Below are 25,872 nucleotides of genomic sequence, written 5' to 3'. Positions count from 1 at the left end.
TCAGGCTTGGTGAAGAGTGCCTTCCCCTGCCGAGTTAGCTGTCAGCCCAAGAGGTCAATTTAAATCTTAGCTTCAGATCTTTCATGTTACACTTCACCCAGTAATTTCAAGTTTTATATTTTCCACAGGAAATCCTTAATTTTTGGACATCGCTTGAAGTGTGTTCAAACCAACTTTATACTTACAATAACCTGTTTCAGTTTTATAGGCTGCATTACTTAGAATTTTACAGTACAAAAGTTGCATTTCAAACATGTTTCAAGTATAGCCAAGGCACTGCATTCCTTAATAAAATCCACTCAAGACTGAAGTTAAATGAGTGATCCTGAACATTTTAGGATTAACTCAGTCCTGCAAGAAAAGTTACTTGTGAACATTTTCCTCATTTGGTTCACACTGTAATGTTTTAATCAGTATCCAATTAAATAAACAATACGCAAGGGCATAAAGAAAACAAAGAGCAATAACATTTCCACCCCAACAGGTGATACACTTTGATGAAATCATACAGCCTGTCTGTCCATCCACCCACCCACTTTTCTAACAAGACTGATGTATAAAAAAGCAGTAATTACAGAAATCCCAAATGCCACTCAGCTCGTCCTCACTATAAGAAATACAAACTCTATGATGACAGTGATTTAAAAAGTCTTTTATTGTTTGTGGTGTGTATGAGCTTCACATGCCATGGCTCACATGCTGAAGACAGAACACATCTTTGGTTCTTTCCTTCTACTATGGGTCACAGAGATCAAATCTAGATGTAAGGGTTGCAGGGAAAGCATTTTACCTGATGAATCACCTTCTAGTGGCCACCTTTTTTGAGAAGGCAGGGTAGCGAGGGTAGTGTCTGAAGATAGAAATCATATTCCTAGACCTTGCACACTATGCAATAACTCCTATGTGTGATTCTAAGCGCCCTAGGTGTAATTCTAATAGTGGTGGGCTTAACAGAGATATCTTTGAGGACAAGGAAAAAAAAATCTATTTTCAGATTATAACTAACTACTATGAGAATGTGATCTTTGAAGAGAAGATCTGGTGAAAAATCTAATCAGACTTTTAATGTGTGCTATGCCATCAAAAGTACAGAGGTCCCAGTATATATACCTTTGGAGGTATATGAAAAGGATATCCCCCCCTTCCAGTAAGCAGTTAGAAGACAAAGGAACTTCCAAATATAACAAGAAAAACTGGTTATCTTAAAGGTCAAAGAGCTGTGAAATTTACATGTCAAAAGGAAACTTTAATGATGTGCCTATAAAATCAGTCCTTTTCACAAAGTAGATAGGCCAAGATTTGGTTCTTTTTTTAATTTAATGGTGCCAGGAATGCACTCTAAGCTAGTAACTTCACCAACTGAGATACATCCTCACTCCTTTCCCAAGAATTCTTACATTTAGAAAACTACCTAAAAGCCATACGAATGTTTCTTAAAGATTAGCATGGTAATGTTTTGGATGCTCAGATCAGCTGGGGAACACGACAAAAGTTCACCGATTTCCTTCTTATAAACAGTGATCTGTTAATTACTACAATTCTTGATTGTGAGATTCTTTAATTTTCTATGCAGTGCTTAAAGGAGGAGTAGACACTTAACTCCGCTCTGTACTTTGGTATTCATTTCTCTGTGCCTGGGGCAGCTACACTGTCATCTTATTGTTGGCTTGAGAAGATGCGGCACATGCACTTGTCCAGTTTTTTATTGTATGTTGTGTACAGTCATTTGCAGTTTCTCATTCCTGTATGATTCAGGAATATCTACATATATATATGTATATCCCTATATATACAACTTCTACAAGTCAAAATTTTATACATACCAATATAATGTAGGTTATATAGATATATTTGGCTCAAAACTTTGTAATAATAGAACCTTTAAAGAGATATAAATTAATTTTACCCTGGTTCTGAGACTGTCCCAGTGCTGGCAGTATCTCTCCAGGGGATAGCAAACTTCAAGTAATGTTGAGCTCCACTTTGCCCAGTCACTACATACAGCACCTCCTGCCCACATCTGCCCACCATGGATTAGTTGCTGCTCCTCCTCTCCCACCCCTGGCAATTAGTGCAGCAGAAACAATAAGGAGTGTACTGTGCTTCAGTTTGACCAGTTTGATTCAGCATTGAGCACCAGCTATACATACACTTTTGTCAAACCTCTTTAAAATAAAGACAACTCACAATTTAGGTAATTTTATACAGGATAAACCAGGTACTACATGTACCATGGATATGTCTAAATTGGTATGTCCATAAAATGGGTTATTATTTCCACTGTACAGGTATTAAATGATTTGTGACAAAATGTGATTAAATGTGATTAAGCACATTATCCTATGTACTTTGAAAAATGTGGGAGACCAAGAAACTTAACTGTTACTTTGGCAACATGTTTCATTCCACCAAAACCCTGAGGTCGAGAATAACAGCTGTCATCAAGGAATAGTCAGGCATTCTAGTCCAGGCATACAAGCGAACAGAGCGTGCATGAGTGTGCATAGGCGCACGCGTGCGCGCAAACACACACACACTTTACACCCATAAATTTAACCAAACACCTTTCTTGTGTGCACATAAAACCTTTTTTTCTCCCCAATGAACAGGGCATTTCTACAACTCCCTCACACAGGCACTGCCATACATGAAAATGCTGCACTACAATGAAGTGAATATAATTTTCTTATCATGTTTTCCTAGATATTTTGCCTAAAGAAAAATAAAAATAAAAAATACTTCACTAAGTACATCAATATCACCAGCCTTTTGAATAAAACACAGATAACCATTTCACCAAATAGCATCAACTAAGAAAGTGACACATTCCTATCCCATCATCCGGCTGTGTGATACTACTGCACTTACATGAAAATGTGGCATACCACACTATTTTCACCATGTGAGACTATCTTTGAGCAACATTTTCAATAGGAATGGTGGTGATGAGACATAAATCAAGTGCCCTCACTGAAAACAAGATGAGACTGCATACACAGGGTTCCGAGAACATTAAACAACACATAAGTTCTTCATCAACTGTTGTAACATATTAACATTGGGGCTTTTGTGCAGCAGAAGCTTGACAGTGTCTGAAACGATCACTGAGCACTAAACATACTTGTTAAGGCAATGGGCACCTGTCTACCCAATGATATGACATGGTCTCCTCCTCTTAACAGAGATATTCCATATGTACAGGACCAAAAATGATCAGAGATAATTAAACTAGGCTCACTATTGTGAGCTTCATATATGCACAGAGCAGTATTTTAACAGTGTCCTTTCAGAAGTTATGATAGAACTCAACCCTTAATTTTAAGGATTCTTAAATACAATTTCAAAATATACACCATTACTTCAAAAGTAAAAATCATTCTAAGAGGAGTTTTTTGTTTGTTTGTTTTGGATCATGTCAAAAAAAATTTTTTTCCCTCAGACAAGGTAACTGTCACAAAATGGACACAAAAATGGACTCAAGTGCTGAAGAAGAGGTCTCTTTACAGAGAGCACAGCCAAGTGAAGAATGGGAGAAAGAAGGATCTTAAATCTACTTCTCTGTAGAATTTAACCAAACACACACACGGCAGATTACAGTGTTTGTCTCTGCCGTGCTTCCTGTGTAGTTGTCTAGGCTGTTCTGGAAGTGGGTAAGGGGAAAGCCACCCAAGTTGAGCTCTTCAAGACACTGAAAAGGGGGGGTGGGGGGGGGATCATAGACAGGATGGGACTGCAAGACCTCGAGAGGCCGACTTAACTCTAATAGGAGCAGCTATCTAAACAACACAGGAGAAATATCGTCTATGAACTCTGTGAGACCAAAACTGGCCTGTTCACAGAAATTTAGGCAAAAGACTCAACAAAGAATCAAACTGGTCTCTCAAGGCGTATCATTACAGTAAATCTCTTGACTCTTTATGCTGTGAGCAGAGAGTGATTATTTTGGAGCAGGAAAAATAAAGTGTGGAATTAGTATTGCAGATGCTGAAAGGCCAGTGGCATGACTAGGAGAAATGACTGACAGATGCTACCCTGCTCCCATCTCCACTGGCACTTACCCTACATGGTAAAAGACCAGAGGACCCAAAGCCATTTTAGCAGAGGTGTGCACAACTGTCAGCTGACAAACAACATAGAAAACAAGTCACGCTATGTTATCTCTGGTCACGTTCTTCAGTGTTAGTCCAGGAACTCAAGACTTTATTTATCCCTGTTTGTTTTCATTAAACATGTAAAGGTTAATAAACAAACATAGTCCAGAGTTAGTAGGTTGGTATTATAACATTTATTAAAATAATGCTATGGGTTAATAGAAACAGCAAAGAACCAAAGAACTAAAATGCAAGCTATGTAAAATCCCAACTAAAACCCAGAAGTGTCTAATGTATTCATTCATCAGCTAACTAAAAGCCCAAGAAAGACAAGACACCCAATATAATAAAGTACTGCAAAACAATTGGCAATTTTCAGTTATCAAAATTGTGGATTTTGCATTTTGTATCCTTTTCTCAATCAAGAAAAAAATTCTTTTGAATGTTATATAACATACATATAAAACAAGATAGAAAAATACATTATAAACTTGTAACAATGGCTGTAAATACATTATCTTACATGTTTCTCATAGGCAATAGGTTGGTTATGGTACATACACAGCATGAAACTACTAAGATAATAAAGAATAGACAAAAAATACATGTCAGCTGTATGGGAACATACAAGCGACACTCCCATCTACCCACGCTAAAAATTACATAATACTGTCAGGAAAAAAGTCTTACTTTTAAACTACATACTTTAATAAGAAAAAAATTCAATAGAGTGATAATACTGAGAACCAAGGCATTCAGAGATTCCAAAAGTCATGCTTTTTTTCAGTTGACTCAAAACACTGTCAACTAAGTTTTCAAAAGTTTGTTCAGAGCCAGCATTACTCATAAACGTCACACGTCTACTGTTTTACACATTTGCTTTCTTCCCCATAAAAGACCTTTGATAAACATCTAAAATGTCCAGGTATAACACAGCTGAGATGAGACTGGATCAAATACTGGTACTGTTTTTTTTTTTTAAGCTATCACCTCAAGTGTTCTGAGTGTCGCATATTTATTCAACCAACCAACCAAAATAAAAATCAAAATGGCACAGCATATATTGTAAATAAATCAAAACCATATGTGTAACAGAAAGACAAAGCAGTGGTACATTAAATCAAAGCTAGCTGAGTACAAAACAAGGACTGTCTATTGCATAGTAAATAAACTGAAAATGGTTCCAAGTGAGACAGAATAATGGAGAGGTCACCATGAAGGTGACCAATGAGCTTCCTGCTGACCTTGACTGTGAAGCCATGAGGGTATGGAAGAGGGCATGAGTTGATGAGCCAGGAGTCCACAATCACTTGAGATTTGCCACATCTGGTACTGAGCGGTTAATGACTTATTAACTCAAGTGTTTAGATGCAGGCTTTGCACACAAACTGCTTCAACTACAAAACTGTTTGACTTTCAAGAGAGAACCTGGAGAGGAGAAGGAATGGAGCCGAGCAGTCCCTGAACACTGTGATGCAGGCTTTCCAGGCTCCTTTAGAGTTAGAAAGGTGAGTTAGGAGCAGTTACTAAAGCCAGCCGAGATGGACTACATGAGATAGCTCATTAGATTTATGTTACTAACACTTTTTCAACAATAAAAAATTTCAAAGATTCATTTTTGTGAAAAAGTTTTTTAGGCATTACGATTATTTCTAATTGGTAAGGAAAAATTCCATTGTATCCCTCTTCTCCAAATAAAATAAAGCTCTAATTTAATTTTGTCTGTAAACTGATGTTCAGATCTCACATAATTTTTTTCTAAACCTCAGAATCTTTGGGCTAACACTGAAGACGGTAATAACCAAAAGTACTAATTATGATTTGTAAAAGAATGACATTTTTAAAATTTACTAGTCAGACATTAGAAAAGCTATCAAATTTTTTCACAGTATCAGATTTGGCAAACTGGCATCAAGATAACATGACACAAATCTTATAATTTAGACCATCAACTCATTTGTCTCCTCTCATATCTCCTTTCACATACTGGGCGACTGAGGAACATGCAGTAACTTTATTCTGAGGGAGGAGCTGATCTTACAGGACACTTGACTAAATGACCATGAAGAAAAATAAGGCACTTTCTTTTTCGTTAGACTTATTCCAATACTTAAAAAATAAAAAAGAAAGACAAAAAGGCTCTTTTGGTCTTTTGTTTCTTGACAACCACCAGAAAAAATCATTTAATGAAATAAAGGGTTTCTTTGTTCTTTTTCTTTTTTTTTTATAACACTTGAAAGTATAAAATGCTACATTTCCAAAAATATATATATTTTTCTGCACCAGCACCCTTGTATAGTAAAAGTATCTACTTTTTGTTCATTTGTTTCAATGCACTACACTTTATCTACAATTTCATTACATGTATACAGCAAATAGGCAAGCATGGCTTTTACATCCTTAATGAGATTTTCTATACAGGGAGGTTTAAAAAAAATATTTGAACAGTTTGCCCAGTAATGTGACACATAATGCATGTACCTTGTTCTCGTATAATATTTAAGGTGGTGTAAAATAAAGATTTGGAAATTTTAACTCAGATACTCAACTTTTTAAAAAATAGTGTTGTAGTTTTGTTCTTTGCATTTCTTTTCAAAACTCCTTGTTAAGTTTTTCTCTCATGGCACACTTTGTTCTAATACTTCAAATTTTGGCAGGCAATATAAAAAGGCTGCACTGTCTGCCCTTTGAGGGCACTGTAGTGACTAAACAAACAGCATGTCAAATTTTGAATACTTTTGAAGTCACTTCCCCAATGACATCCCTGACCGAAGGTTCATGCATGATGCATTGTCACACAGTACATTCAGAGAGAGCTTTGACTTCGCTAGGAGAAGAAAAAAATTCCTACAAGTCTCTCACAGTAACTGCCTCTGTCACTGAGTAGTTAGGGCCATCTGTCTCCCCTTCTTAAGAGAGGCCTTCTTACCGTTCGCTTGGGGTGGGGCATTGAGAGATGATCAGTGCTGTGGGATGAATCGGGCCTTATTGCTTTACTACTATTCAGTGCAGGTTCTAGAACCACTTTCACCCAAACAGGGGGGGAAAAGCTGAGTTGGAGGACAATTTCTTTGTCTTTTGTTTGGTTAGATGGTAAGACGAACGGACAAGTGCCTCAGCTCGCTGCACTGACGACAGGCAAGCAAAGGCGATTACCAGTTAACTGATCAGCAGGCAGGCATGGTCAGGTCATCATTGGGTGAAGAGTTCAGAGGTCAGAAGGTCATAGGTTAGTTGCCGGTGGCGGCTGGGTGGTTAGAAACAAAAAAACAAAACAAAAAAAGAAAAGAAAAGATAGAGAAGAGATTAGTTTCAGCTAGTGACGGCTTAATGACAACATGAAAACTAATCACAACTAATAAAAAAAAGGCATGTTGAATTCTGACAAACTGATTGACACCATCTACAGAATACAATAAAAATCATGACAATTTCATATCATGATTTGAACAAATGAAGAAGAGCCCACTCCCACAAAAAATAATTTGAAAAACCCAACTTGTTAAAAGAAAAAAATAGAAATAAAATACAGCTAACAACTAATAGTTAGTAGCAGTCAATGAAGGAAATTGGAAACAATGATGAACAGGTTTGGTATAAAGAATTCTGAACAGTCAGTGCAGTTATAAGTATCTGACTGCTATTAAGCATTAGTATTCTCTCAGATGCAAGCAATAAAGCAACTATTAATGATGGATGTGATTATTAATAACTGATGATTAACAGAAATGAATCTAAAGAAATTTAAATTTCTATGAACAATTTGGTTCAACATAAACTCTGGGCCAAACAAAGTTTCTTTTGTTCAATAAATGTTTATTGCTTTTTCAATTATTCTATTTACAAACAACATGGAATTTCTTGGCCTCATGATACAAAGCAATACTGTAGTCTAGCAGTGTAGGCAACATCATGGGAACCAGAAAAAAAGGCCAGGCCTTTTGCACCAGCCAACATTTTCCAGTTGAAAATACTAATTTACACATATAGAACACTTATAAAATGCACTTGCATGTAAACACTGTAAAATCCTGCCATTTAAAACTCTATACCTCAAAGAACTCTAAGTACATAAAAAATAGAAGAAATTTCTAACTGATACCAAGAAGGCATTTTTAAAACTACAAACAGCTTTCTTTATTCAATTTCAAAGCTAATACTCTGCAAATACAATAAAATCTGACATTTCATATACATTCCTGCTTTATATTTTTATATTTTAAAAGAAGCCACCTGTAAATACTATTTTCTTTTGCAAAGTAACAAAAAAGAACAAAAAATTTTAAAAAATTACAGTAAAACATAAAGTAGTTCTCAAGTGGAAAAGTTATCACTCCAAAGTCCTTGAGTAGCTCCTTCTTTAATCAACCTCTCACATTCTACTTCATCAAACTTGGTCCACTTAACAGTAGTATGATTTTTAAGACTCATTCAACAGCTTAATTATTTCTACTATATTCTGAGGTTTGACAGAATTTTCTGTACTGTTGCCATTGAGACAAAGGCAGGAGAGATGTGAATGAAAAGATGCTCAGTGCAAGGTTAGAGTCTATGCCACTTCATAAATCAAACCTAGTAGGTGTCATGTTCACAGGGTTTAAATGTTCTATATAATAGACCTATTTACCTTTGTATGACAAAAATGGTTTCTATAGTCTATCAATTAGGACAGTTTATAAATACTACAAAAATATTGTATCTTCAATATAATCAAATCTTCCCTGAATTTCTTAAAAGGAAGCAGACTTTTATTTAAAACAAAAATGGTTGTCCCTTAGTCTTAAATTTGTATAAGTAATGTTTTTGTCAAATCATTACTTAGATAATTTTTGATTATATTTGAGTGTGGATTACTTAACAAAGTACATTATCATATCCAGTACATCTAAAATACATCCTCTGCCATGTCCTGGACTCCTACAGTACACACAGGTAATGTCAACTGTGCAAAATCACTTATAGTTCATTACAACTATAAAGTCAGTTGGTCTTTAAGTTTCAAACCAATTGTGAAATAACTATGGAGGTGGGTTTGTTTTTAGTAAGCAACTAGATACTTGTCAACCATGCAACTACTCTAAATGCTTACAGACAGACAGTTACATGGCTATATGTCCTCGGGCTGCTTCCTTGCATCAAATGAATGCTAGTAATAATCTTCTCAAAAGATGAGAGAGAGAGAGAGAGANAGAGAGAGAGAGAGAGAGAGAGAGAGAGAGAGAGAGAGAGAGAGAGAGAGAGAAAGAAACAGTAGTATCATAAAATAATGTAAGTCAAGGGCTTCGGTCCTCTCCCTTGGACCCAGCGAGTACATGTGGTGATCGTGTGCATAAGTGATCTATTTCTAGAAGAAAGGAAAAGTTGGAGGTGGAGCAAGGGGGATAAAAACCGTTTCGGTTTGCTGATACTGCATTTTGAACACAAACAGAACTAATCAAAATAAACATGGCTCCAGATGAGCCATGCATGGAATGTGTTGTCATTTTCCAAATACAGTAAGATCTTGGTCTAATATTCTCAACTATCTGAAGGCTCTGGAGTACAAAATGAGAAAGGATTATTGTGTTAATGAAAAAATTTAAAAGAAACACGGGGAAAGAAAAACCAAAGAGGGGGAAAAAATTACTTCAAAATCAAAACACTCTGTAAAATAATTATGTTAGACTTTTGCAGCATGATACAGCTTCAAATTATCTATGAGACTGCCCACATCTGAAGTAACCTTTCCCGTCTAACTTCCTCATCTCTATGTGACTCTGATAGAATGGTTGATATGCTCACACTTGGCACAACTGCATGTAGTAGGATTGTTATGTATATGCCACCAGATTTTGTTCAATGAAAAACCACTACAAAAATGTATGTTAGGTAAAGTTTTCAGGACTCTTTTAGTATGATAGTAAATAAATATCACTGATGTCTTTGGAAGGTTATTTTATTTCTAATACACAAAGCAACTGTGTGCCGTATTTATAGTGGTTATTCAAGAGTAGAGCAACCATGTCAAGTGAGCTAGCTCCTTTTCTACTATGCTTGGGATTCCAACCTTTCAATTAAAAACAAAATCCAAAAGAATCACACAAAAAAGTAAAAAAAATGATTCAATGTCAAAAAAAAAAAAAATGAAACTACTACTACTCAAATAAGCATAAATAATTTAAAAATGGGTCCAAGGGCATATATAGGGCACAAGTTACAAATATGAAAGTGAGAAAAATGAAGAGTTGTTTCCAGTCACAGGTTAGTCAAAAAGGATATCCAAGTAGCTGGACCTCGCATACCACAGGACTGCAGGGCAGTTTACCTTCAGGTACTGTAATTTAGCAGCAAATGACAAAACTCAAAGCATCCGTTTTGGCAAGAAAATAGAGTAAGAGGGAACTCGTTTTCTATTCATAAGTATCCACCTAGATTAAAATTATCTTCACAGTCCTGACTTGATTTTAGGTATATTCTTGACACATACACCCTCATATTTATATAGTGGCTCAATGTTTTATAATATAGAAAAATGGATAATAAATCTTCAGTTTTCTCCAAAATTACATGGAAGCAAATTTTTTTTTTACTTCTCTCATAAAAAGATCATCTGTTCAATTCATTTTACAGTACCAACTGAAATATTCAGAATAATTAAAGGGAAAGATTTAGCAACAATTATTACTAAACATTGCTATGGTAATGTAAAAATTCAATAGCTCCCCAAATAGACTAATTTATGTTTTAGCTGGAATAAATCTTAGGACAAAGTAATAGAAGATTTAATAAATTAAAATGTAAAGGGGAGGGGTGAAAACCCAAACCAAAAAACAAAACCACAAAACCAAACCAACCTTAAATCAATTGATTACTAAATTTAGAAAAGGAAAAGGAAAAGAAAATGGTGTGCAGGTAGACAGTTACATTTTTCCATCAGGTCTGGTGTTGCAAACTTTTTGGACACCCAGCACATTGCTTATAAACAAGAACTGCAGAACTAAACTAACCTCGGTCTGCGGTCACAATCCTTTGGTAAGGATGGACACGCATATCGTGCCTTCGAACTTTAGTAGCCACCGCACCTAGTTAAATTGCAATTACCAAGACAAAGTTAGAAAACATACATAAGGGAAACATTGACAGCAGGTTTATCAAAATGGATCTCAAAGGTTCACTTACTACAAAAGCTTAAGAAACATGTTAAGGCACAGTAGTTTTAAAATCAACTGTAGTATGTCATGTATCTATCAATATTGCATTCATTTCAAACAGGTTGGCCTTCTACCTACTTCACCTCTTCATTGACAGTCCCCAAGTCACAGTATCTCACGAGCTCTATTAGAACCAGGCGTGTCTGAGCTTTACTAGTCACATATTCACTGAAGTGCCTTTCTTGCAGCAGGACTACTTAAATAATGCCACATTTAATACTGACAATTATTTTGCTAACCTTAACTTTCAGAGTTTATCACTTAAAAAAGGTTTAAAAAGCAATTAAAGCCTACAGATTGTGGATTTAAACTTTTGAGTCAATAAGTATGAACTGCAATGAATTAGGTGATTAGTAAAGCAAACAGTACAGTACACTTAGCAGTCAGTTTACTTCTATACACTCCTTTATAAGTTACTGTTGCTTTGCAGTATTACAGACTAATCCAAATTAATAGTATCATTTTACTTTATATCTATGTGCAAAAAGTGCAAGTAAGTCACTGACTGCTAGGCTAAGGTTTTTCCCGGAGGCTGCTGAGACTAAGCATTTGTTAAATTCAGATCTGATGAGGGTTCGGTTAAGACCGTTCTTGAATTCTTAGCCTTTCGTTGGGAAAGCCATACCTAAAGATAAAAGGAAGGGAATTAAACATTAGTCATCAATGAAGATTTGATGCTAATACCAATCTCCTCACTACCACCAACACATATGTCTGCATCTGTTTTGAAAGGCACTGCTTATTTTAAAATAATGTGAAACTTGATACATAACATGCATGTTATCTGTGTGCAAATTTACTGTAACATGGGAATTTAAAATAATTTCCTCAGTTCTCCAAAGGACCAATATCATTGTTTTACTGCTTAGGTGGCAAAGCAAGAAATAATAATGGTGATGATGATGATAATAATAATGATAATAATTTCTAACTTGGTACTTATTGAGAACCTTGACGATGTTAATTTGGTATCTGCATATTTTGTTAATAGTGTTGGTTTCAATCAATTCTTTATACATATAAATGTCCTAACCAAACCAAACAACATGTTACTTTATAGTGGAGAAATTTTACAGCAGTGCCTCTTGCTGTCTCTAAGCAGTAAACTGGTTGAAAACCTATTTTTCATTTTAGATAAGCAGACTGCATAGTAATTCTATTTGGCAAAACTAGGCGTTCTTGCACTAACAGTCAGGAGCAGCAGCTGGAAGCTGAGAGCCCTAACTCCTCAGGAACAGATGCTGTGAGTGCAGCAGAGAGGAGTTCTGGGGAAGGAGCATGCACGGGGCCACAGGACAGAGTATTAATAGAAAGGAAAACTTAAATAAGGTTATAGGTTACATGTTATTTTTTTTAAAAAAAACTGCTTCAAGTAATGTGCAATAGAATACAGCCTCTTACTAACACTTCTGTAGGATAATTCTGACTTATAATTATTTTATACAATGATTTAGACAGAAAACATGTACAATAAAATGTTTATAAACAAAAGGCACCTAAGTGCATGCACACACACAGATAACATACAGAGCGTTGCGGCTTTCTTTAAATGAACAATGAATTTTCAAGTTTAAATCTTAATGTCCAAGTTCACTAAAGATTTTCAAATTAATATTAAGTGGAAGATGGGGGAGTGAACCTTTAAAAGATCAAAGTCCTAGGAGTCAACAGCAGGCACACAGCACCAAGGTCATACACAAAAAAAGTTTCAAATTCTGTCTGGTAAAACAGTGGGGTTGCACAGAAACAGTTTTTTTTTTTTGTTTTTTTTTTTGTTTGTTTGTTTGTTTTTGTTTTTTCCACATTGACTGGTCGTGTTATAACAGCTGCTGTATTCTAGTCCTTCATCCAGCAAGTCAATGGGCTGAAATATCAGGCATGACTGGCATTTCAATCCACTCTATAAAAAAAAGGCATCAGTAATGTCTTTTTCAAGAATATTGCTTTTTGATCATTTAAACGCATGAATTTATATGACTTCAATTTTTGCCTCCAACATGATTAAACTTACTAAATTGGTATGTGGTCATCTAGTCCACGGTAGTATGGAAATTATAAAATATTGTTCATGTTATTCAGGACTTTAAAAGATATAAGCTGAAAACCCTTAAAACTGAAACTATTGAAACTATTAACTACATCTTTTAAGTGATCATAAATACTTAAACACATACACAAATAACAGAATTTTAATAAAAATCTCACTATATTGATAGAACTTTAAAATTCACCAAGCAATCTCTGAACAAAATAAACCTAATTTTGGGTGGTGAAGCTCTGTCTATTAGGATAAAGGGGAAAGAATGGCTTACATAAAACTCAAGAACAAGTTTAGTCACCTAAGAAATCTCACTGAGACTATACATGGCAAGTTTACCTAGAGTGATTCTGAGATACTAAAGTGACCCAAATTAAGGTGTAACTACTTAATGGGAGAACTTTAGTGAGGAACTGAAATAAAACCATATTTAGTTTTCAACTTTTGCTAATCAAAACTTATACTTCAGAGAGACTTATACTGTCTCTCTGAAATCGATAACTATCCTTCCAAAGTCTGGAGTACCGAAATTTAGGAATGCATTAATCACACAGTACAGGAATCATACTTACCTAACACACCACTGGGTTCAATAGGGTACTCAAGGATTGATGTAGCTGGTGCCAACGTGTAGGGGTATTCATAGGGTGTGTAGATTAACCCAGCTTCAGGCCCTGGAGGGACTATTGCAGCAGTTGGGTGAGGAGTTCCGTTTGGCATGACAGCGGTCTGTATTTGTCTGATCAAAGGCATTATGGTAGGGCCAGCTGGCGTAGGTGTACGCAGAGCAGCTGGTGGGAGGACAGGCGCAGGCCCAGTGATGATCCTTGGAGCAGCCTGGGCAGTTGCTGCAAGAGAAAAGGCAAGGGCTGCTACAGTAAGCAAAGAAATTTAGAAAGAAGTATAGGGATAGCAGTAATAAAACATGAGGAAATGAGAGGGAAGTAGGAAAAAGAAAGGAAAAAGCAGGAAAGAAGAAAAATAAAAGGAAATCATTAGTACATGCACTGACCACACAGAAATGCCAAAGCATACCAACCAAGTGCAATAAATAAGCTTCCCCTTCCCCAACATGATTAACAAAATGCAAAAATAAAACCACTGTAAAAAAACGAGCAAGACCATTTAATGTTACACTTTTCATATCTTTGATGATATATCCACTTACAACATCTTGTGAGACGAAAGAGCATCCAAAAAACAAAACAAAACAAACAAACAAACAAAAAAAACGCAAGAAACCATTCCAATTAAAAGATGCAACAAAATATCTACTAAGGTGAGTCCATAGACATAGTTTTTGGTATATTTCTAAAGCACAATGTTGGCTTCAAGTTTAAGTAAAACTCCCTGGGTAAGTCAGATAAGTAAACACTAAATGTACATGTTCCCAGCATGCTAGGAATTATTCCATGAATAAAAGAATACAGAAACAGCCCTATTGCTAAATTCATGACTATAAAGGGTAAATCAAAGCCAGCCATTTATAAAGTAAGTACTGCTAAACTCACTGTCTTTTGGCAATTTTGATTATGAGTTTAAAATTCAATTATGTGTGTGGCTGTGTGTGCATGTGTGTGCGTGTAGGCTTCCTGTTCACATATATTTCATGTAAACCTTAGCTCATCTCAAACTATACATTTTACAAACAAAACCAGCAACTATTCTATCACACAGCTTATAAAGTTATGCCACAATCCAGGGAAAATGTAGTTTGCAAACAGCTGCCACTCAGTAATCTTTGTGAACTTGCATAGGAACATAGCAAAACACCACGAGTGCAAACATGCAAGCAAGGAGAGAGGAAAGACTTGGGCAGCAGGGCCATTTCATTTAGACACTTTGCTTCAAATAAAAAAAGCTTTCAAAGTTTGTCTTTTGCATTATGTCACAAACAAAAAATTTAAGGTCTTAACTTGATAGTTAATGCTGCAGGACATTTCTTGAAACCCACCACCCCTCTTCACAGAAGAGAAAAATTACAACCCCAAACTTTATATACTGATATAAATAAAATTGAGCAGACCACTGCAAAACAGAAGCATTAAATAAAATGGTCCTCTTTGTAAATTTTATCATTACTTCAACTCTAATTGGTTTTGGGCTGTGGTACCAGCAAACACACACCAGGAGCTGTAATCCTGCCCTAGGCTCATTCTTACGTGATTTAATGTTGGCGTCTCTGTAGGTGCCATTCAGAATTGCAAGCTCCATCAGCTGCATCTTCTTCAGGCTGTCTTCACCTTCAGCCTGCACATGGGAAATGAGCAGTAAGTATCTGAGACTATATACATACAACTAAAAGTGCATATACCATGTGACTTTGAACTACAAATGTCAACTAGCAATCAATCGCTGAATTTCTAAACTTTTATTCCTGATTTATTATGCTACTGTTCTTGGTTTTTCCCTCAATCTAACTACAAGGGCTATTATATCTTTGGCCCTCTATCTTTAGGGTCACTGTATAATTTACTACCAACATAGGAAATATTTACAAGTGAAGGGGGCACTAAGACTAACTAGAATACATAAACATAAACCAAGATGGCCACACCTTGGTTTCACCCTCTTCCACTAACTAACACTACTCTTAATAATTCATTATTGCTATACTACTCAAACTATTGAATTCAGCTGACAGCAGTGTCTGTCATTTAGTACATACACAATCTAAACACACAATCTAGATCCAAGGGCCAGATAAACTTCCTTAAACACATTGTCTACCTTAATGCTTTCTAATATTCTCATGTCTTAAACTCTACACTGATTTCTTACTATATAAACAAAGATTTAAACCCTTTTCGAACTACCACACCAAGGTGAGCCAACTAACTTGCTCTTTCACACATATCTTGTAAAGCAATAGACCAGACTAACTCCATTAATGTCTTAGTGTATCTTCCCACTTGCCTATTAAATGTTCTTTACGTGTTCCTATATGTTTCTCTTTCCAAGCCCTACTTATTCACAGCAACTTCTACTTTAAAAAAAAAAAAAAAAAAGTTGACTTCCCCAGGACACACCCTCCATTCTATAATTTCAGCCATGAACTGTTGAATATCACCACTCCCAAAGTAGGATCTATTAGAACAGTCTCAACTTGTTATTTATCACATCTAATACTCATGCATGGATCCAATAATAATAATAATAATAATAATATTTTGAGACAGGCCTCCAAAAGCCCTGTCTTAATGTTCAAGCCCTGGCTGGTCTTGAACTCACAGAGATCCTCCTGCATGCATCCCATGTGCTGGAATTAAAGATACACACCACTAAACCTCACCAGAAATTATTTGTTTATTTTTAAATGACTGGTATGGAAATCAAATTTGAGCTGTTACTTCCTAAGCACAAATTTTTAACTAAAGTGGTTTTAACTAAAGCAAAATAGAACTGGTATAGAAGTACCAGTAAGTTTGTCCTTTAAAGATTATAGAATTAAGTGTCCTGCACTTTAATACATCACTTAGTCTACTTGACATTTGAAGCATAAGACACATGCAAGTTTCTCTCTCAGTCTTCTATTTCTATTACAACTGTAATGACACAAAGATTTTTAGATTAGAGATTGGTATACTGTAATTTGTACAAAATGGAATTGCTGAGTGGGTATTTACTAAACCACAGAGAATTAAAGAAAAATATAAGTGAAACCATTATGAAAACATTTGATGTAGTACTGAAAACTTTTAAAGTCGTCTTTGCAATAAATAATGAAGATGCCTGTTAATTATTATTCCTTGACCCTCATCAATTTATATAAAAATAAATGAAATAAATATGACTTATTTGGTTAGATATAAAACAAACAAGCTACTATTAGAAAGGAAGTTGACGTTATTATTAAAGTCACTAAATTTGTTCATTAAAAATATTAATACTACAAGTTAAAAAGTTATCAACAGTTGCTTTGAATTTAATCTATGAAATATAAATTTTTTTAAAAAGAAAATAAAAAGCAACAGGCATACTTTCAGTCAGTGAAAAAAGATGTTGCTCAAATTTGAGAATATCAGTGAGTCAGGGACAAATTTACCTCCATCAAAAAATCTAAAAAGGAAGAAACTGCAAAGAGACGATGCACTCGGGAACACATTTGAATTAGACTGTTTATTTTATTAAGAAGTGATTATGTCAACTGTGGGGATGACAGCCAAGAGAAAGATGGTAGAAGAAACCCATGTGTTCCTGTCAATATATGTAAACATAGCCACATCCTATTTAGGATCCAGAGCACTAAGCCTGGGCAGCGATCACTGCAGTGGGTTAGTAGAAAACCCTAAGCCAGAGGCACAGAATTATGTGACAGAATTAGAATCTAAAACCAAACTGTCACATTCCAAAATAAGCTTTATTGCTTTTATGACCCTACCACCTATTAAACTCTTTATCCAAAGAGAGCTGGAGTGGGTTTTATTGCCTCCCAAGACAATAAAGGTTATGACAGAATTATTTCCATGTGAAAGTGGTTGTTTCGACTTTACTGCCCCATTTTTGACAGAAATTTAGCATATTTACTTGTTAAAAAGTTTTATCCCATGATGTTAAAGGCTCTCATCTAGTTCTTCTGTAAAACTTCTCAGAAATGGTCAGACATAACACCCTCAAGTTATAGACCTTGTAGATACTTTACAACATATTTTATCAAACCAGCATTATCTATGTCAGGTGTAATAATTATTTTGGGAGGGATGGATAACAGAAAATTGCTCTTAAGAACCTCAATCAGGTCATTAAAGTGTATTTTACAGTTTATGCTATATTCTCCATCTCCTTAATGTTTTACTTCTAATTTACCCTACCTTTAATATCATTTTTAAAAACGAGACATAACTTACAGGCAATGACATGTCAAAATTTAAAGTGACACATTTGGCCAGTTTTGATGAACATACACGAAGACATGGCATTTCCAACAGCAAAACCTCCTTGTAAAGTTTAAGCACCGACATTAGTGTGACTTCCCTTAAACCACAGTTCAGCTTTTCAGTTCTAGAAGTTGGAAGAATGGTGATTTCAGTAAAGCTCAAATGTTCTCAGTGTACTGTTTATGATACTGATCCATGCTGTCTGTAGCAGCAGAATGCTTAAATGGACAAGTAGTAATTTGTTGTTTATTCATTCTGTAGATTTTTGCTTGCTTCTAGTCTAAGAAACACTCTGAAAATTCTCATAAGCTTTTGTTGTGAACAAGTATCAAAAAGTGATATTGTAAAGTCATATATATATATATATATATATATATATATATATATATATATATATATATATACTACATAGAACAGTTACAAACACAATTTTCTGAACTTTTTGGAATTGTGGATGACAAATTGGTATATATATATATATATATATATATATATATATATATTTAAATGTATGCATATGCTACAATGAGATGTAAGCATGTCGTGAGGTTTGGCAACAAGCTATGTCAAAGTAATAACAGGTCAAATACCATGGGACTAAAAGGGTTTTACATTGTAAAGTATGAAAGTGTAAATGCTGTTCACTTTATTAGATGAGACACAAAATCCTCATCATCAAAGCACCATGCTTCATAATAAAGCATGACACTGACACACATTATCACCAAGACTCAGATAAATTAACTTCTCTACAAGGTCATGATGCAGAGCATGCTCCTAAGCAGGATGCCGGAGTCAGTCAGAGCCCTCAGACTTTAACCATACGGCAGTACACTGCTATTACTACATTCAGCACTCCCACAATACCTTTATGTGAGAATTATCTTCTGAATCCATCAAAGGCTTCAATTTTTTTTAAAAAATGAGGAAAATCATGTTTATTTATTAATACTTTAAGTGATTTAAAATAGAACTGGAAACTGGTAAGATGGCTCAGGAGGTAAGAATACCTGCTGCCAAGTATGGCATCCTGAGCTCAATCCTAGGATCTACATGGTAGCTGGAGACAGTTCTCTTGCAGCCTCATTTCCAATGTTTTCTTCAACCAAAAATCAAGTTCAAAGCCCTTAGAATTGAATTCAGTGGGTTTTTTTTCAGCCTCAAAAACTGAACAGGCTCATGCTTAGAAGCACCATGAGATGCTATCATCTTTCAATGGCCTTCAAATTGTACTTTTACACAATGCAGACTCGTCTGATGACACTCACAGAAATCTATGCTGTTTTGTTAAGGAAAGATCGATTATACACAGACATGCTGTCATGCCTTTTCAGTTTTACTTTTTCATAACCAGTAAATATTTCCCAAACAACTCTCCCCCAAATTCCCTTCTCTGTGTTTATGTGAGAGAGTAGAAGTTGGGGAAGGGAGTATGGGGGGAAGAGACACTGACTGTCTCATATAAAAAGCTAGGAATTTTTATGAGACTGGAGGAAATAAAAGACAATGAAATGAGTAGAGGAAAAGGGATGACATTTTATTAGAAATCTCATTTTCATTCTTTTTCATTTTTAAATTAAAACATAATTATAAAATTCCTACCACACCTCAATCTCAAACTCATGGTCTCTTTTTAAGTTATAAGCAATTTTAATAACAGAACTTTCCCTTGCTCTGCTATGTCCAACTAACTCCCTTAAGCTCCAGAGGCTAAACAGCAACACATCAGAGGCTTCAATCCCAATGTTGCATAGAACTTTCTCAGAGTCTAAGATCTAATCATAGTAAAACCTAATAAAACCTCTTATGTTTCATCTTCTAGCCCTGGGGTTATACCTGCTTCTAAATCTATATTATAGCATGCCTGTCTTCTTTCTTTCCAGTTTACAAGAACTCTTTGGCTAACTCCTTTCTAAGTTCTCTGTTGAATTAGTACCTACTAGGGTTCACATTTTCTTGACTGACACAGAAGGTAAGTAGTTTACCAACATCACTCCACAGGACCTGAACTTCCCAGACTGTTTTTGTGACCATGTTTACATCTTCTCTTCTTACATCACCAATCTCATTCTGTGGATTTTTTACATGAAATTTGACAGTCATGCTCAATTATTTGTTCTAGGTCATTTAAACTTTCCTTGATTTCAAAACCTTCATGTCTCCTGAGAAGCTTTCACAGACAGAAGTCTGTCCAAAAGAGGGTTAATTGTATGTGCTAAGTTCATCCAAAGATTGACAATAAAACTAAGAATCCATCCCAACTGCTTTTACTTCCTCTTCCCTTCCCATGGCTCCTTTACACGTTGTTTAGAAATGATGAACAAGCATCTAGTAGGATGCAGCTTCTTTCTGTGCTAAATCTAACACTAAAGAAGGACTCTCACAAACTGCGCACCAGAAAAACGTCATCCTTCTGACTGAAGAAGCCTCCTACAGAATGCAGAGTGTCATCATTTCAACCAGGTTATAGAACCTTGCTTATCTTTGCAGAAAGTTCTCAATTCAAGCATAGGTTAAATTGCTATTTCACTAACAAATTCATGAGTCAAAAGTCCTAGGCATGTTAAGAAAAAAGCTTCACCTTCTATTTTCTAGTCCCTCTAACTTTCTCCTTAAATGTAATACCTGTCTTAGTGGCCACAATTTATCAGCAAGTTATGGTAGAAAGCATGAAGTACACTTATCTAACCAGAAGAATTTTAAACATTCAAACCCATATGTAAATAATGCTACATCTATTAGTGTGTCCAACATGCAGCCTACTGCTCACATTACTGAGGACAGCTGTGAATGTGGCTCAGCACAAACAGTAAAGTTACTTAAAACATCACACAGCTTCTGAGGGAAGGCTTGAACAATTTTATATCTTGACTACATTACCAGGCAAGACTGGTACTTGTGTACTGCTGTTTTGGTCCAAGACTGTTGAAACTTTCCTTGGTCAGGAAATCATTCAATTAAACATTTCTCATGCAAAGAGTTAAGTATTTATTATTTAATTTAATCTTAATAACTTGTGAAGCACTCAGCACCATTATTAGCTCTGCCACTGACTGCACTGTTTTACAGTGAAACTAGAAGAAAACAAATGTATCTCTGTCTTACTTCCCTTAGTAACAAAAGCTATAGTTTAGTCACAATTGAAGAATGAAGCAGATTTAGGATGAAAAGAAAACATCCCTGTAGGAAAGTAAAACATTTTATTTTTGAAATCCAAATTGTCCCATCATCATCATCATCAGTACTAGTACTAGGAGGAGGAAGAAGAAAAGGAGGGAAAGGAGGAAGGGGAAGTTGGCTATTTTTGCTTTTTGTTGAGACAGTCTCTAGACTGACCTCAAACTCAGAGATCTCCCTGTCTCTGCTTCTCAAGTAATAGTAATAGATTAAACATATGCACCACATTTGGCTATTCCTCAAGTTCTTAAGTGTAAAATTACATAGCACTGTAAATTATCTTGATGCGACCATTTAAGTTAGCTACTAGAGTATGTGTCAAGTCTAGAGCTCAAACTCGGGGCCTGAACAGTGTCACCTTAAACATTATGCCTGCAGCACCAGAGTAACTATGCTTTAAAAGGGAAAATTATATAAGGTCACCTGTGTCTGGCCACAACTGTACACACTGTGCTATGTCTAGTCTCTATTCCGAGACTTTATAATATTATATAGTACAGCATGTCAATCAATGTGACACTAAATGAATCTATGAAATTAGTAACATACTATCAGGAAAAAAATAAGGGAGAAAAAAAAAGTACTTAAAAAGAACTAAAAAGCACATCAAGAAATCAAGGAGGACTGCTAAGACGGTTTGATTAGTTATGGCGCTTGCTGCCAAGCATGATGACCTAAATTCTATCCCTAGGAACCACACAGTCAAAACAGACAACCAACTCCTCCAAGTTGACCTTTGACCTATTAATCTGTGTATACAGCAAACAAATGTAAAAGGAAAAGAACTCAAATACTATTGTAACAAAAGGACCACTGAAGGCTTCAAGGTCTAGAATAATGTTTAAGTTACTTAAGTGTCCATTGGTAGTGAATAGAACAGACTTACTGAAGTGTGTGTGTGTTAGCTTTATCTACAAGTACCATAAGAAAAAGACACAGAGAAACAATGTACCACTACCAAAAGGAGAATTTGGGAAGGAAAAGAAACTAGGAGCATCAGAAATGAATGAAAGTGGAGGACATTAGGCAAAGCTGTCATTCATACAGAAAACAAGGGAGGATCGCTGAATGTAAGAAAGGGAAGGACTGTAGAAATATTATGTTTAAGACATCTTTATAGTGTCCAGGTAGAGACAAAGAAAAGACATTTTGTGTTGGAGTATCAGATTAGCCACATGATAACTGCAGATATCCTCACAGATGTGATTATCTGGGAGCAGTATTATCTGGAAAGCATCTGACTCAATGAAAGTATAACACTTCTCTACAGTGGACACCAATGACCAAACCAAGGAATCAGGAAGTTCACTTCTGCTTGTTTTCTTTTCTAACTTGTATTAGTGAGTAAAAGTCTTTGCTGTATGCTGTAGCACTGGAGTAGCCTGGTAAGTAGTAGTTTCTCAATAGAGGTTTATGAAAAGAACTAGTTTTCCAGTCACTTACTGCTGCTTTTAATCTTATCTGCATACACATGTAATTTCTAAATGTAACAATCATAGTTTCCTTTTCTTTTAGTAGAGAATATCACCACCCATCTCACAGAACTTATTAAAGCACTAATATCAAAAAGTTAGCTATTTTGAAAATTTGCCAACTTACTCAGATTTTATATACTACTGTTAATCAAAATGAAGCTTGAAGTATTAACTGAAAACAAGTTGACATATTTTATTTATAAAGAGTAAATGTCTTCTGTCCCCATAAAGGCACAATAAAATAAAAATCATCTTCACAATTCATTACTATGGTTTCAAAATTAATTTCCATAAAGGAATCTTCTTACTAATGAATGGGATAATCTGAAAATCACTTCTGAATTAAATTTAAATTTAAAGTTTGATTATCAAAACGAAATTAGAAAATAATGCTACCAGTGCTACCAAACAAGCTTACCTGAATTCAAATTACAATACTTATCTGAACATTAATATATTAAAATGCTACATTTACTATTAATGATTTCAATAAAAGTATCACACACTAAAAATGAAATGTCACAAAAAGTTAAATGAGAGTGAAAAAAGTATAAACTGTTGGGAGACATTTGATTTTCCTAGTTTTGTCAATCCAGTGTCAAGGGTGTTAACACAGTGTGTGGTCCACAATGTTCTACTTAATACAAGGAACACAAGGCTACTCACCAACCATCAGAAAAGCATGCAAACAAATTAAAGGGAGTATGAAAACAACCAAACTGAAGGAGAAACACAGAGAGGTTATTCATCTATGTTTCTTCTATTAAACATATTTTAAATATTAAAAAATAAAGAATCCAGGATGTATATCATACACTTAAGTGTAAAAGAACTAAAATTAACCTAGTAAATGTAGTGCTTATTTAAATATGGGCTATAAATATTGTTTAACAACCATGTATGAAGTTCTATATATTAAATTTAATATGCAAATTCGGATGGATGCACAGAATATACAGTTGAAAACAGGGCACTGGATATATATCACAAAAACTTTTCTTAAAGAATAAATACACTGCTCTGCTGTCATTATTCTCTATTTGTTAACAACTCCAATCTTGAGTTATAAGCTATCTAAACTAAACTGTCAATCACATGTCAAGATGAGGTGTCCTTCAATAAGTCGACACAAGAATGGCTCTTTGTGCAAGCTGTTCAGTATTATCACAGATGAGACACTGAGCGACAGACAACACAGAGCTTCACTGAGTACAAAACACCCAAGTGTGCAGAAAAGTGCTCCCACTTGTTTTGGAAGCCTGAGCCTGATAGCATTACAGGACAAACAGTAACCAGATTGTTAATAGTCAATTACTCAAGAAAACTATGTGTGCCAGGCGTGGTGGCGCACGCCTTTAATCCCAGCACTTGGGAGGCAGAGACAGGCAAATTTATGAGTCGAGGCCAGCCTGGTCTACAGAGTGAGTTCCAGGACAGCCAGGGCTACACAGAGAAACCCTGTCTCGAAAAAAACAAAACAACAAAAACAACAAACAAAAAGAAAAGAGAAGAGAAGAGAAGAGAAGAGAAGAGAAGAGAAGAGAAGAGAAGAGAAGAGAAGAGAAAACAAAGCTACGTGTAACCCTGATTCTAGTTGTTCTTGCCCTAAGTAGAACACACAACTAAAAGTGAAGTTGTATAAAAGATAACTGAATCAGAAATGAATTAAATTTTATTTTAAAAGTTGAAGGGAGGGGAGGGGAAGAGGAAGAGGAAGAGGAAAGAAGAGAGGAAAGCAACCAGTCTATGTCAATTTCTGTAAGTTCTTTTCTGTCCTGTCACATGTGCTTAAGCAGCACACAGCAGAGAGCCTCATACACAGCACAGTCTTATGCCAATTGGATTCTAAGGACCTCTACTGAAACTCTTGAGATCTGGTGAGGGAGGACTCCTCTATGGACCTTTACTTTACACTCAAGTATACCTTTAAAAATGTACCCACCATTGATTCAAGTTTCACCCATGGGTCAACTAAAATATTAGGAATACAAGATGCTATTCAGACATGCCAACATTCAACAAAACACCATGCAATAAAGATTAACAAGAACATTTTACTTTAAAAATATTTTACTTTGCCACTTATCAACTAAATAATTATCCTTTTCTAATATAACTGTGTCCCCCTAATAATGTATTTTGAAAGATGTAACAATATTTTCAGGTATCCAGTTTATTATTCCTATACTATTTCACTATTTTCGCTATGAAACCGCAACCTCGTTACTTACAGTAGGCTCCCCATAATACTTTATCTATTTATGAATCAATTATACAGTCTTAAAAATTTAAATACTTCAGCTTTGAGTGTTTAATCTAAAAAAATAGATAAAAACACGCACACAGAAACTGATTATTATGGTCAGTGTCCTGAGGACAAATGGTATTGTACACACTATGATGGTCCCCACTTTGGACACTTATTCAAAAGTTATGCTAACATATAATTTCTTTGGGGACACCGGAGAAAGTTGAAGTTTATTCTGAGAACATGTACATGAAACCTGAATAATACCACTTATTGAAGCTTGAAAACCACACTTGAATCCAAAATGTTTGGTTTTTTTTTTTTTTTAATTTTATTCTACCCTTTGTGTCTCCTAGGTGTAAAAATACATTATTTATTATTTACATATAGTATGAACTTAAAATATTACCTTATTGTTTATAAAAACAAATTATTCTTCCAACAATGCTCTGCAGTGCTGAATACAGAACAAAGTCATGACCAGAACTGTCACACTCTTCTCCAGAGATGTCAAACTCTTTCCTTACATGTGCTTGTCATGCATTTGTGGGGTTATTGGGGGGTGGGAGGGGGGAGGAGAGACAGTCACAAGCCCTAATAAACTGGCCTCATGTGAGCAGGGATCAATTCACTCTCATCAAGAACTTATGAGGCCATAGGCCTCTACAAAAACCTCATCTATAGAAGGACTGGCTTCTTTTTCCTAAACCTGTAATTTATGAGTTTATTCAAACCCATCAAATTACTATAAGTAACCGCCTCAAACATTTGAAAAT

General features: G+C 35.3%; 1 protein-coding gene across 6 annotated transcripts in view; it reads right to left on the bottom strand.

Annotated features, from left to right (window-relative positions):
* Nucleotides 1-631: 631 nt before the first annotated feature.
* Nucleotides 632-25,872, bottom strand: part of Qki (QKI, KH domain containing RNA binding) — a 116,125-nt gene continuing 90,884 nt past the window's right edge. The window contains exons 5-8 of one of the 6 annotated variants that reach the window (XM_021186104.2): nucleotides 15,482-15,569; nucleotides 13,892-14,191; nucleotides 11,078-11,152; nucleotides 632-7,338 (exon numbers count right to left, since the gene is read on the bottom strand). In XM_021186104.2, the coding sequence (XP_021041763.1) occupies nucleotides 7,322-7,338; nucleotides 11,078-11,152; nucleotides 13,892-14,191; nucleotides 15,482-15,569 (480 nt within the window). In that variant the 3' untranslated portion in view covers nucleotides 632-7,321. Of the gene's footprint in view, nucleotides 7,339-7,886; nucleotides 13,182-13,891; nucleotides 14,192-15,481; nucleotides 15,570-25,872 lie in introns of those variants that run through there. The other 5 variants (XM_021186105.2, XR_003835275.1, XM_021186106.2 and 2 more) reach the window with 5 other exon arrangements.

The sequence above is a fragment of the Mus caroli genome, chromosome 17, assembly GCF_900094665.2.
Source record: "Mus caroli chromosome 17, CAROLI_EIJ_v1.1, whole genome shotgun sequence".
NCBI classification, from domain to species: domain Eukaryota; kingdom Metazoa; phylum Chordata; class Mammalia; order Rodentia; family Muridae; genus Mus; species Mus caroli.
This window is presented reverse-complemented; position numbering and strand designations above follow the sequence as displayed.